Source organism: Drosophila biarmipes, chromosome 3R (assembly GCF_025231255.1).
Source record: "Drosophila biarmipes strain raj3 chromosome 3R, RU_DBia_V1.1, whole genome shotgun sequence".
Classification (NCBI taxonomy): domain Eukaryota; kingdom Metazoa; phylum Arthropoda; class Insecta; order Diptera; family Drosophilidae; genus Drosophila; species Drosophila biarmipes.
Window position 1 is genome coordinate 1,477,207 of NC_066616.1, and position 12,407 is coordinate 1,489,613.

At 38.5% G+C, this 12,407-nt stretch overlaps 1 protein-coding gene across 1 annotated transcript in view; it reads left to right on the top strand.

Annotated features, from left to right (window-relative positions):
* LOC108028868 (catenin alpha) overlaps positions 1 to 2,665 on the top strand; it is a 47,667-nt gene extending 45,002 nt beyond the window's left edge. Inside the window, exons 7-12 of the mRNA XM_044092748.2 lie at positions 84 to 156; positions 919 to 986; positions 1,044 to 1,225; positions 1,829 to 2,069; positions 2,137 to 2,253; positions 2,307 to 2,665. Coding sequence (XP_043948683.1) covers positions 84 to 156; positions 919 to 986; positions 1,044 to 1,225; positions 1,829 to 2,069; positions 2,137 to 2,253; positions 2,307 to 2,471 — 846 coding nt within the window. The 3' untranslated portion in view covers positions 2,472 to 2,665. The remainder of the gene's footprint in view (positions 1 to 83; positions 157 to 918; positions 987 to 1,043; positions 1,226 to 1,828; positions 2,070 to 2,136; positions 2,254 to 2,306) is intronic.
* The last annotated feature ends 9,742 nt before the right edge of the window (positions 2,666 to 12,407 follow it).

Consider the following 12,407-nt stretch of genomic DNA (forward strand, 5'->3'; position numbering starts at 1 on the left):
AACCCCGAATTATCATTTTATTTAAGTGTTATTATTCCTTAAAATAATAATAATGAAAAAAAAAAAAAATTCTTAAATTTTAGAGCTCGGAAGACCTTGACACTGATACTGAATTTGAACCAGTTGAGGACTTAACGTTGGAAACTCGAAGTCGATGTAAGTGAAAAGCTTGCTACTGAGCAAAAAAAAACAAAATTCTTGAACAAAAGTCAAAATTGGAGTTTTTATATACTGGTCAGTATAAGTATTTTAAGGGAACAAAAGTTAAATATACTCATAATTTGAACTTACATCTCTTAACTCTTGGCATCAATGGAAAGTTAATTTAAATGATGCAGTACTTTTCTTAGCCCATTTAGTACTTATTGAAAGGGATAAATATGTGTAAAAATCTTTTTTTGAACTTTTTTCTCGTCTTGAAAACTTACATTTTATGATGCAATAAGTTTTTCAAACAAAAAAAAAAAAATAACTGCAAAAATAATTTTTTTAATAAAATTTTCATTCTCGATCAGTTGAGGTGTCATAAATTTGCACTTTCTCGCAACCTTCAGAATCCGCATTCAAAGCCCCAACTTGATAGCTTATACAGTTTCAAAGATCTTGGCGTTCATACGAACGGACAGAGAGATAGACGTGTTTAGTTCAACTTGAACATAATTTATTATACCTCTTACATACATTCCTACGAACTTTATTTCACTAGGATATATTCAAGTTTTTACAATTACAAATTTTTTTCCTAAATGTGTAAAAAAAACGTAGTAAATTTTGTATTACATTTATGTATCATTTATAGGCTATAAATTCTTACATGTTTAAAGAATGTTAACTGTTTAAATAATTGTCCCGCCCAACCAACTCTTATCGAAGCAAGAATACTCATTTATTTTAAAATGTAATTTTTATTCTTTTTAGCAAGTGCTCAGACCGGGGACCAAACTGTTGACGAATATCCTGATATCAGCGGTATATGTACTGCTCGAGTAAGTGATATTGCCAAAATAATCCAGGGTATCTCTAAGATAAAATTTATATTTTAGGAAGCCATGAGGAAAATGACAGAAGAGGACAAACAGAAAATTGCTCAGCAGGTTGAGTTATTTCGCAGAGAAAAACTTACTTTTGATTCTGAAGTTGCTAAATGGGATGATACTGGAAATGACATTATTTTTTTGGCTAAACATATGTGCATGATTATGATGGAAATGACCGACTTTACCAGGTAAAACCATTATAAGCATTAAAACATGTATTTTGAATATCTTTATCCTACTCTAGTTTTCAGCCAAATAAGTTAAGCTTTAAAGCCTTTATCTGTCCGTCCGTCTGTCCATTCGTTTCTACGCAAACTAGTCTCTCAGTTTTAAAGCTGGCGGGCTGAAACTTTCCCAAAAGTCGGAACCAGCCGGATCGGACAACTATATCTATCCATTGGAATGAATAAAATTTTTTTTTTAATTATATCTTTGGTGGGTTTTAACATATATATAAAACCTAATGCGCTTGGAAATAGCATTTTTTTTATTGTAAATAAAATAAATTAGGTCGTTTTTATAGTTTTCCCAGTTCACTAATACTCAACTTAGGCTATTCATTCGTATCACTTAGAATGGCTAGCCATAACTTGGAGATATACGAATATTAATTGGACAGAAAAAGTCCCTGCTAGAAAAATGTGGGTTTCTCGACCGTCAATGTATGAGCAAAATCTGATAAAGCTTTCGGTTCGATATAATGACAGTAAGCTAAGTTAATTGTATACAGAACAAAATCTACACAGCTAATGCAGTGAACTAAGTATTGTTATTTTGATACTACATTTTAGAGGACGAGGACCGTTAAAAACTACAATGGATGTTATCAATGCAGCTAAAAAAATATCAGAAGCTGGTACAAAGCTAGATAAACTTACTAGGGAAATTGCAGAACAATGCCCAGAAAGCAGTACAAAAAAAGACTTATTAGCCTATTTGCAACGTATTGCCCTATATTGTCATCAAATCCAAATAACGTCAAAAGTAAAAGCTGACGTTCAAAATATAAGTGGCGAACTTATAGTATCTGGGGTAAGAATAATTTTAAAAATATATATTACTATTAAAATAAATATAATAACATCAATAATTATTTTAGTTGGATAGCGCAACATCGTTAATTCAAGCTGCTAAAAATTTAATGAATGCGGTTGTATTAACAGTAAAATACTCATATGTGGCCTCCACAAAATATACTAGACAAGGAACTGTGTCTGTAAGTATTTAACGTATGTCATGAAGCTTTAATAATTTAAATTAATTTTTTAGTCTCCAATTGTGGTATGGAAAATGAAAGCTCCCGAAAAAAAACCTTTGGTCAGGCCGGAAAAACCAGAAGAAGTAAGAGCAAAAGTTCGCAAGGGGTCTCAAAAAAAGGTTCAAAACCCCATACATGCATTATCTGAATTCCAAAGTCCCGCTGATGCTGTTTAACTTAAATATTTTCCTATATCCTTAAACAGTGAAAGGAATAATATAGAAATTTATTTCACTATACGGAATTGTCTTTATTCAAAAGCAGTTTGGTATCCGCTATTTAACCAATTTTATCAAAAAATACATTCTTATATAAACACAACTAAAATTACAGTAAAAAATAAATAAATAAATAATATACAAAAACATAATTTTGATAATGCATTTTATGCTTACTATTAGCCTATTATCATCAATAATGGTCCTATGATTTTTTTAAATTATTCTTCAGCTATATTTATACACTATTGCGTGTGCTTAAACCAATTGTGGAAGCACCATCAAATCATGGGTCTTTAACGCTTCAGCAGCGTCTTCTGGCGACAAATCGTTCACCACTCATTTTTTTTAATGCGCTGGAACAAAAATAGGTCATTGTGTTCCAGGCAGGCAACTAAGGGCTGTAAGGCAGTTGACTATCAATTCGACATTTTGGACAATGATCCCGCTTCTCTTGTTCGTTTTCCGAATTTCTCCGAAGTCTTAAGGCTAACAAAGTGTGGTGTTTTTAATTTACCGTGCTTGATTGGAACAGTTTTACCGAAAAAACAGGTGACCATTTGATTTAAAGTGCTTTTACCATTAATAAGTTTCGTTGATTTTAACTCGTGATGTGATTTTCCTATACGAGGTGTGTTCAAAAAGTAAGGTGACTTTTCAAATTTCGTGGGCAACATATTTTCGATTATCGATTTTTTTGTTTTGTTATGTTGGTACACTCTTCCCTAAAATCTGTACCAAGTTTCAATTGAATCCCCTTTTTTGTTTAGTTGTGAGAGGCGTAAAGGTAACAAGTTGCTTTGCGTGCTCTGCGATTTTTTGCTATCGAAAAATATGGATAAGGGTTTGCAACAAATTTTGTGTAAAAAATAAAATTAAGTGCTCCGAAACACTTGAAATGTTGACAGTGGCATACGGTGATACTGTTCTGAGTAAAAAAAATGTTTACAAGTGCTACAAACTCTTCAAATATGGCCGGGAATATGCCAATGACGAGCCTCGCTCTGGACGCCCAAGCACGTCAACAACTGATGAAAACGTTCAAGCAGTGATAAAAAATTGTTTTGGAAAATCGTCGAATCACTATCAGAGAAGTTGCTGAAGATGTCGGTATATCGCTTGGCTCGTGCCATGAAATTTTTTCAAATGTTTTGGGCATGAGTCGTGTGTCAGCGAAGTTTGTTCCAAAATTGCTGACTTTTGACAAAAAGAACCGTCGCATGAGCATCTCTCAAGAGCTGTTGGATGACGTCAACGACGAAACCAAAGCCCAATCAAGCCGAGACCGAAAAAAGCACGCCAAGTTCGATCAAATGTCAAAGTTTTGATCACTGTATTCTTCGATTACCATGGCGTGGTGCATCAGGAGTTCTTACCATATGGTCGTACGGTCAATAAACAGTATTATCTGGAAGTTATGCGACGTTTGCGAGAATCAATACGAAAGAAACGTCCAGAATTGTGGAAAAACAATTCATGGCTCATCTTTGCTTGTGACAGATTTTTTGGCCAAAAACAACACCACAATAATGCCTCAGCCACCATATTCACCGGATTTGGCCCCATGTGACTTTTTCTTGTTTCCAAAACTAAAGAGACCTATGAAAGACGGAGATTTGCAACGATCGAAGAGATTAAGACTGCATCGCTGGAAGAGCTCAAGGCTATACCGAAAAGTGCTTATGGGAAGTGCTTTGAGGATTGGAAAAACCGTTGGCATAAGTGTATTGTATCTGAGGGGGATTACTTTGAAGGGGACAACATTAATATTGATAAATAAATTAATAGTTTTTCTTGAAAATACAAAGTCACCTTACACTTTGAACACACCTCGTATAATTCTTTTGAAACATCGTGATTGTAATTTTCGACCCATTTTTTTTAGCGCTTGTCAAATTGTGCAGTATCGTTAATTATCAGTTCTCGAACGGCCTCAATGTTCTCTGACACAAGACTTTTTGGCCTCCACGATCTTCGTCTTTGAGCGGGCGATTTTCACAAATAAATTGTATGAACCAGTTCGGTGCTTCATCGCCATACAAATATTGTGAAACATGGTTGCACCCAAATTCATAAACTGCCATACACAAAGAAATTGTATGGAGCTTTTATCGAAAAAAGTCAAGCGAGGAAGAAAAAAAATAACCTTTTGGGCGAGTCGAGTGAAATGTTAAAAATGTATTACGAAGTGAGAGGCTCAACTTGGTGCGGCGTCTTTAAAATTGTTTAAAAATAAATAAATCAAAGCAGACTAAATTTAAAACGGAGTCGTGCAGCCATCAACTCAAATTTTTAGTTGAAAATGTAAATATCCATCACCAACACACTTAAATGAAAATGCAAGTTAATTAATAAAAATGTTAATCATAACTACTTGATAAAAATGTAGCTTACGTATAGCGAATTGTAATTTGTAACTTTGTATTTTCTAACAATGACCACCCTTGTAGGCCACGCAATTAATTTCGACAGAAATTAAAAGCAACATTGAACTGCCCCTTTCTACAAATTGCAGCGAACTTTTGTATATTTCTTCAAACAAGTAGTAGCAGTAGCAGATATTCCTGGATGTTTAGACGTTCATTTAAGTAAGTCCATTTGTCCGCATCTGCTTCAACACATCCTGGATGTCTTGCCGAAGTCTACCCTCTCGGTGGATGACTCATCACACACTTTCATGAATTTGAATTAGATTTTTGCGTCCCCTTTTCTAATAAAGCAAAGTTCGAACCCGAATAGAATCAACTGCTATATATTCGTTTTCATTTGTTATGCAACGAAGGCTGTGCATTTAAAGCGGTAAGCATCATGAGACGGTTAAGTACTATTGTGTCGCTAGCTTTGTCCTTAGATTCGATGATTTACGCACTCTTGCTTGCCAGATTATTGCCACCATAAGCTTTCGCCATTTGGTTCCAATTATAGACCATCCAGACGACATCGGTGTGCTAGCGCCAGCTTTGTTTTTTGGGTACAACAATTACTAACCTAACCCTAAAATGTCGTCAGAGATGCCGGTAACGTGGTCCGTCCCAGTAATTAAATTAATTATAATGTATGTAACAGGTAAAAGGAAGAGTTTCCGACCCCATAAAGTATATATATAGTATATATATATTTTGATCAGGATCGCTGGGATCTTGGAAACTTTAAAGGCTGGAACAGCCAAACTTGGCATGCAGATTCCTGGGCTTTCTGTGCAGCGCAAGTTTGTTTCAGCGTGGGCCACGCTCACAATCCGCAAAAATAATTAGCGCCCACAGTTTTTATGATAGAAAACAAATTTTAACTTAAATGTATATGTCTCATCAATACCTATCGATGTACAAAAAAAAAAATGTACCCAAAAAATGCCCACCAAACGCCCAAAACTGTGTTGGCCACAATTGTCATGTTAGAAATTTTTTTTTGCAAAAAAGTATTTGTCTCATCATTACCTATCGATTGACTTAAAAAAAAGTTTGTCACGCTCACTCTAACGCCCACAAACCGCCGAAAACTGTGGTGGCCATAGTTGTCTAGCTAGAAATGTTTTTTGCTAAAATGTATTTGTCTAATTAAAACCTCAAAAATGTTTGCCACGCCCACCCTAACGCCCCCCAAACGGCTAAAACGATTAAAACCGTTATGTGGGCGGCCACATAACATATACCAAAACAGCTGGTAGGTGGCGCTTTAGAATAGTTCTTTGCTGCTTATACGAGTATATCCATTATTATTTTTTTCCTCAAGCTGAGTAATCTGAAGTCGAGACCCTTGACTATAGCGTTCTTTCTTCTTTGTACAGTGAGGAGTTGAATAACTCCACACAAATTCCAGCAGTAGTAGCAACAGATGGCCGATTTGCGTATGAACGGCGCTGCGAAGAGCGGATGGAGAACGTGAGAGTTTGGAGACCAATTATGGAGAACAAGTGAGTTTGGAGACCAAGGATGGAGAAAGAGAAAGTGGAGACTTGGCGGGCAAAGCGGGAGTGTCGTGTGCAAAAGGGAACAGCGGGACTTCGCCTGGACTCTGCCGTGAATATTGGACCAAGAGAGAAAGTGCCATACCTCAGCAGCAGAGCGGCAGAGCGGTTCCCTTACGGGAACCAGCGGGACGACAGCATTACGCACGAACATCGGTTGAAAGCTGCGTATGAAAGATAAGTTGGTCAAACAAGAGCCATGGACTTTGGTCCCGGAGAGATTTAGAGGGCCGTGGGCAAAATGGAAATAACGGTCCGCGGAGGCCTATATAAAGCCACTGGGCGGTGGCAGTCGATCACGAGGAGTCAAACTATCAAGATCACATATCAAAGTAAACCGTCATAAAACTAAGTAAACTACAAGGGAGCCACAACAAGTTGAGTAATCGGAATTAGCGCCGTGGGAGCCTAGAAAAGGCAAGATCGCTACGTCGAGACAAACAATTTTTGAATTGAAACATAGGTAGCTTAGGTCAAGAGGGCATCATACGGCTAGGTCAAAGCTTATTCCTGTCAACGCTGTCCTGCAGTTATGCTTGGAGAGTCTGTCAGATTTTAAGCAGTGGAGGCCGGCGACAAGAATTCGTAAGCTTGGGAATAATCCTGTCTAACCCCAGTATACCTCACCCCAAGCACTACTTTGACGTGTCCCGGCGTAAGCGGTCGATTAGTACTGTTTTCTGTTGGACTTGTCCAGGAGAGCCTACGGTTTCGACAAGTGAAGTCCCGGAGCGGCGTGTCTGAAGCCCGAGTACAACGAGCCAGAAGGGAGAGCGGTCGATCAGCACGGACTCGAATGGAGTTTTCCAGAAGAGCCTACGGTTCGTCCGAGCCCTGAGCCCCGCAGCCAAGAGCAGCTCGCGGAGCATCGCGACAGCCACGCAAGACAGATCGATGAGACAGGATAGGCGGTCGTGTGTCAAAAGGAGTGATTCTGGAGAGCGCGTCATTTTGCTCACTCTAGTCTGAGAACGGTGTCGCTTCCCTAAGCCCGCACGGCTGAACCCCTAGCGAGTCTGAATCGTGGCCGAGCAGTCACCGAGCCAAGCGCGTCAGGAGCAAGAAGCGGTCAAGGATCTTCAGGGAGCGACAAAACTGGAGCACCGTGTGAACGAGGCGAGCGAGCATCGAAACAACCCATACCGTCGGAGACAGCGAGACAAGCAAATTATAAAGCCGATTGCAGTTATACCCGCAATGAACCCACTACGAACCCGTGAATTCTTTGCTTTTTCACTAAACTACTGGGCGGTCACGTTAATATAAATTTGGTGGGACGAACACACACAATCTACTGAGCTAGCCGCACAAATACCGTAGCAGAAAGCAACTAAATAAGTTCGTTACATCTGGCGCCCAAAACGTGATTGTCCCAGCGGTGAAAGCAACATAAGCAGAATGGGAAAGAAGTGGATCTACCGCCTTAAGAAAGAGAGGTCCATCCATGTGAGCGAGCTGAAACAACAACAAACACAGAACACAAGCGAGCAGCTACAAGCAGATACGTTAGACAAAAGCCAACAGTAAAGTTTCATAGAGTCTCAAAGGATACTACGAAAGAAGTCCTAGGATAACTTCAAGGATATTCAAAGGCGGAAAATAACCCGAGGTGGACTCCAAGGATGCCCAAAGGACACAAGGAAAAGGGTCCAAGGATAGCTCGAAGGGTGCCGAAAGGATACGAGGAAAAGAGACCGAGGATGGAACCCAAGGATAGCTCCAAGGACTCTCAAAGGACACAGATAAAACTCGAAGGATTCTTTTCAAGGCACTACGATACAATCATATACAGTACAAGGAACACGTAAAGGATAACGAAAGCGGAAAGGAACGAACAAAGGTCTCCAAAGATTTGATTGGGACTGGCAGCAGCAGTCTGCCGAAGGAAGGGGGAAGTCGGCATAGCTAAGAGAGCTTTACCGAAAGAGGCCAAGCATCCCGGGGAAGGGCATAATGCCGAGATGAGGAGACGGGATCGCCGGCCGGATCGGGGTCCAAACCAGGAAACACAGATTCTGGAGTCTGAAAGGGCACTCATTGTCAACAAAGGCAACCTGCCAAAAAAGAATAAGCTGATGAGCACATACAAGGAGTCGGGTGGGAGATCAGAGTACTAACTAAGTGCCAAGGACAAGTGAAAATGCCGGTCTGAGGGGTAAAAAAAAACTAAACTCCGGCCTACAGGTGCATGGGCATAAACAATTTGCAAAATCACCATGCAACAGGGAAGGGGGCGCCTCGATAGGCGGTCGATTGGCACTGGTCGATAGTGCGATCGATGGGCACAAGAAAAATGGAACGCGTCAGGGACAGGCAGCGAGCAAGGATCTTCAGAGAGCTACAGTACAGAAGCACCAAATTAACGAGGCAAGGGGACAACGAGTCAATCAGAACCGTTGGAGACACCAAGGACCACAAGAGATATGAAGGCCAACAGAATTACCAAGCCTTCTGTAATTTTACCCTCAATAAACCCACTACCAGCTCGTGAATTCCGTGCTTTCTCACTGGGCTACTGGGTGGTCCCGTTTATATAAATCTACTGAGCTAGCCGCACGAATCTCGTAGCGAGCAGAACGTACAAAATCAGTTCATTACAGTATCTTGATTCTTGTAATTGCTTGTCGACTTGATGGGGCTAAATTATTAGCGATGTCAGATATGCTACGCTCCTGCTCGCAGTAATCAATAGTCAATATCGTAATGAATCACCGAATTATAAAAAAATTAATGAAATAACCAAACATCGCTTGCATTTAAGAAGGCATTAATATTGGGAATTTGGTACTGAGTGTTAGATCCAAGTGCTCTAGTCGATCGCCCACTCGAACCAAGGGTAATTTGCGATTATTGAATTTTTTGTTGCTGATAAATGGTGATTATAACTTTAACGAGATTCTAAACGATTATATAAACGACACGTCGAATGAACCTCTTAATTTATTAGAAGAACTTTCTGGTCGAAGAATGCACTTATATGATATAAATTAATGACTTTTCTTTCGTATCCTATTATCTTTAGCATTTTTATGACCGAAAGCCAAATACTCCTTAATAAAGGGGGTATTGTAATACTTGGTTGCAGATGCTTTGGACGATACCCTGAGGTCGTTGGTTAATTATGCATTCTATATTAAGGAGTTTAGTCGAGACCCTATAGTCGTCTGAACTGAAATCTTAGCGAAATTCCTAATACCAGAAAGTTTAGCCTTATGCAAAATACATACCAAATCCTCTATATTAATATACGGAGGATAATAATACCCTGCGACTCAGAATATATCAAAATTCTAGCACACAGTTTGCCACCTGACTGACTTCGAACATCTTCGAGAAACGTTGCGTGTAAGACATGGTCCTATTTTTGAAGTATTATAGGCTGATTAGGCGATGACAATATATTGCTAGATGATGTGAAAAGTATTCCAATTAAGAGCTTTATGATAAAGTTTTTTTACAAACTCGACAACGAGATGATACGCAGGTTGAGACTCCGTGTCGTCTGCGTATACAATTGATGCAAAAGGGTCCCCCAGGCAGAATTCATGCATTTATTCATTTTCAATTGCTACTGAATGAATAAAAAAATTGTTAAAAGTACAACGTATTTATGTATTTATATCGATCTGGTAACTCCGAATATGATAAAGTTACCTGTTGGGTCAGTGAGATTTTTTACTAACGCTATCCTATGATGGTGCCCATATAAAATAAAACTGCACAATTTTTAAATTAATTATGCACTAAGTTTATTCTAAATGGCAGAAGATCTGTTAAAAATAAGCAATTCTCTGCCAGCGGTCCAAACCGTTAAAGTTCAGCTATTTGACGTCAGAGTAAAACGGGAAATATCACCCTAAGATCTGCCGGAAAAAGGTCATGAGTTGATTATTGCAGCAATTTGGCAAGCGAGTGAACGCAACTCATCGAACGATACTAAATATGGGCCAACAGAATGATAGAAATAAAATGTTGCCCTTTTTTCTGCAGCCTCCGAGGGAAATAAAACGCCACACTATCGAATATTTCATGCAGGAATAACTTCTTCAGCATAGCCATCTGATCATATCCCGACAGGTTTGCCTCTGGTGATAATAAACCGCTTCAATGCTCCCAAGAATGCTTCTATTGAAATATCCTGAACAAGTTTCAGGTGAATCGCTTTCGTCGCCAAACATAAAAACGCGGACGAACGTTTTCAAAGCGCACCTTGCTTTAAACTCCGGTTTTGTAGCAAAACGGCCCGCAGAAATCCAAACCAGTAACCATGTATGTTGATGTTGCATTTACACGATTCTTAGGTCTGCCATTAAATGTTCAAATAATTGTGGTTTGGCTCGGAAGCATATGACGCACTTTGACATTGCAGCTGATACTATCGGAAAAAATTGAATACGCATGTTAATCAGCAGGGCTCGGGGATCAGAATGCAAGTTTTTTCGATGCAAGTCCAGTATAATAGCATGTGAACTGGATGCTAACGTGGCAGTTTGACAGAATGCTGCGTATTGTAATTCAAGGACGAATTTTGTAGTCTGCCACCAACTTGCATCAGACCAAAGCTATCGACGAATAGTGAAAGTAAAGACAACGGTTGTACGATATATTTACCCGCTTGGAATGCAGCCTCTAGTAGTCATCAGCCAGGTTGCTTAACATCTTAACATCTTCAACGTCGAGACCTAGTCGTCTTTTGCCGTGAAAAAAATTGGTATACGTTTGTTGTGTGTCATCTTTTGCGAAATATTAACGAATTTGCAATTCTTGAGAAAAAATTATAGGCCTCTGAACCAAAGGTTCAAAAGGTATTTAGCTAAATCGCAGATTAGAATTACTGCACATTCATTGCTTCTTTGCCTTTATCATTATTTAATCATAAGGTCACCAATTAAAGTAGCGCTACACTTAAGGATTGTAATTTTGTATTTTGGTACTGTTTTTGCACTTTTGTTTTGAATTGGTATTGCCACAAGGTATTATGTTAAATCGCAGATTAGGGTTACTGCATATTCATTTCCTTTTTCGGATTTAGGTAGTATTCACAATTACCCTTTGAGAATCCCATACCATTAACATCAATTGTTGCTATATTTCTTTTTTCCGTGCTTTAGTCAACATGGTCAATCTTTTATTCGTAAGGTTACTTCTGTTCGTACCTCATCAGTTACAATGTCTTCGTATACGTTGGACTTAAAAGCTTTATTTAGAGTTTGTCTAGGCAAATCTATTTTTTTTTCAAATGCGCTGGGCCACATATCTGTCCATTCAAATTTGACGTGAGAAATCGGGAAAATTTTTAATAAAACGGCTGTAGTAATTGCAAAACGCAACGAATCTTCTAGATCTGTCTGCGTCCGTTGGGTATTTTTCTATTACATCGTATCTCTTACTGTCTGGCGAAATACCTTTGTTAATACACTTGTGTCACTTCGTATCTGAAAAATGTGCACCTTTCTGGGTGCAGTTTAAAGTTGTGTTTCCTGTATAAATTAAAAAAGTTTGAAAGATTTTTAATCATGTTCGATACCCGTAAATGCAATTGTCATCATTCTTTGGAAAGAATTTAGCGCTATTTTTAAACCATAAGGTAATCTTGGGAAGCGATAGGAGCCATTGTTCGTGGAAAAGGACGTTATATTTCTCGACGTTTTTTTGAGTTTTATTTTTTAATGAAATCCTGACTTCAGAACTAGATATGAAAAGTATTTAGCTCTACCTAATTGGTTAAGAATATCGTATATTCATGGTAGTGATAAACTTTTTTTGGTTAATTTGGCGGTGATAAATTACTAAACGCAGAAGATTAATAATGGGCTGTTGTATTCAGAAACATAGGGTTTTACGTGGTTTGTACCTGTCGGACATTAATATTGTTTTGTCTGTTTGTTTTTATTTTATTATTGTTTTTTCCTCTTTTGCTTTCTATA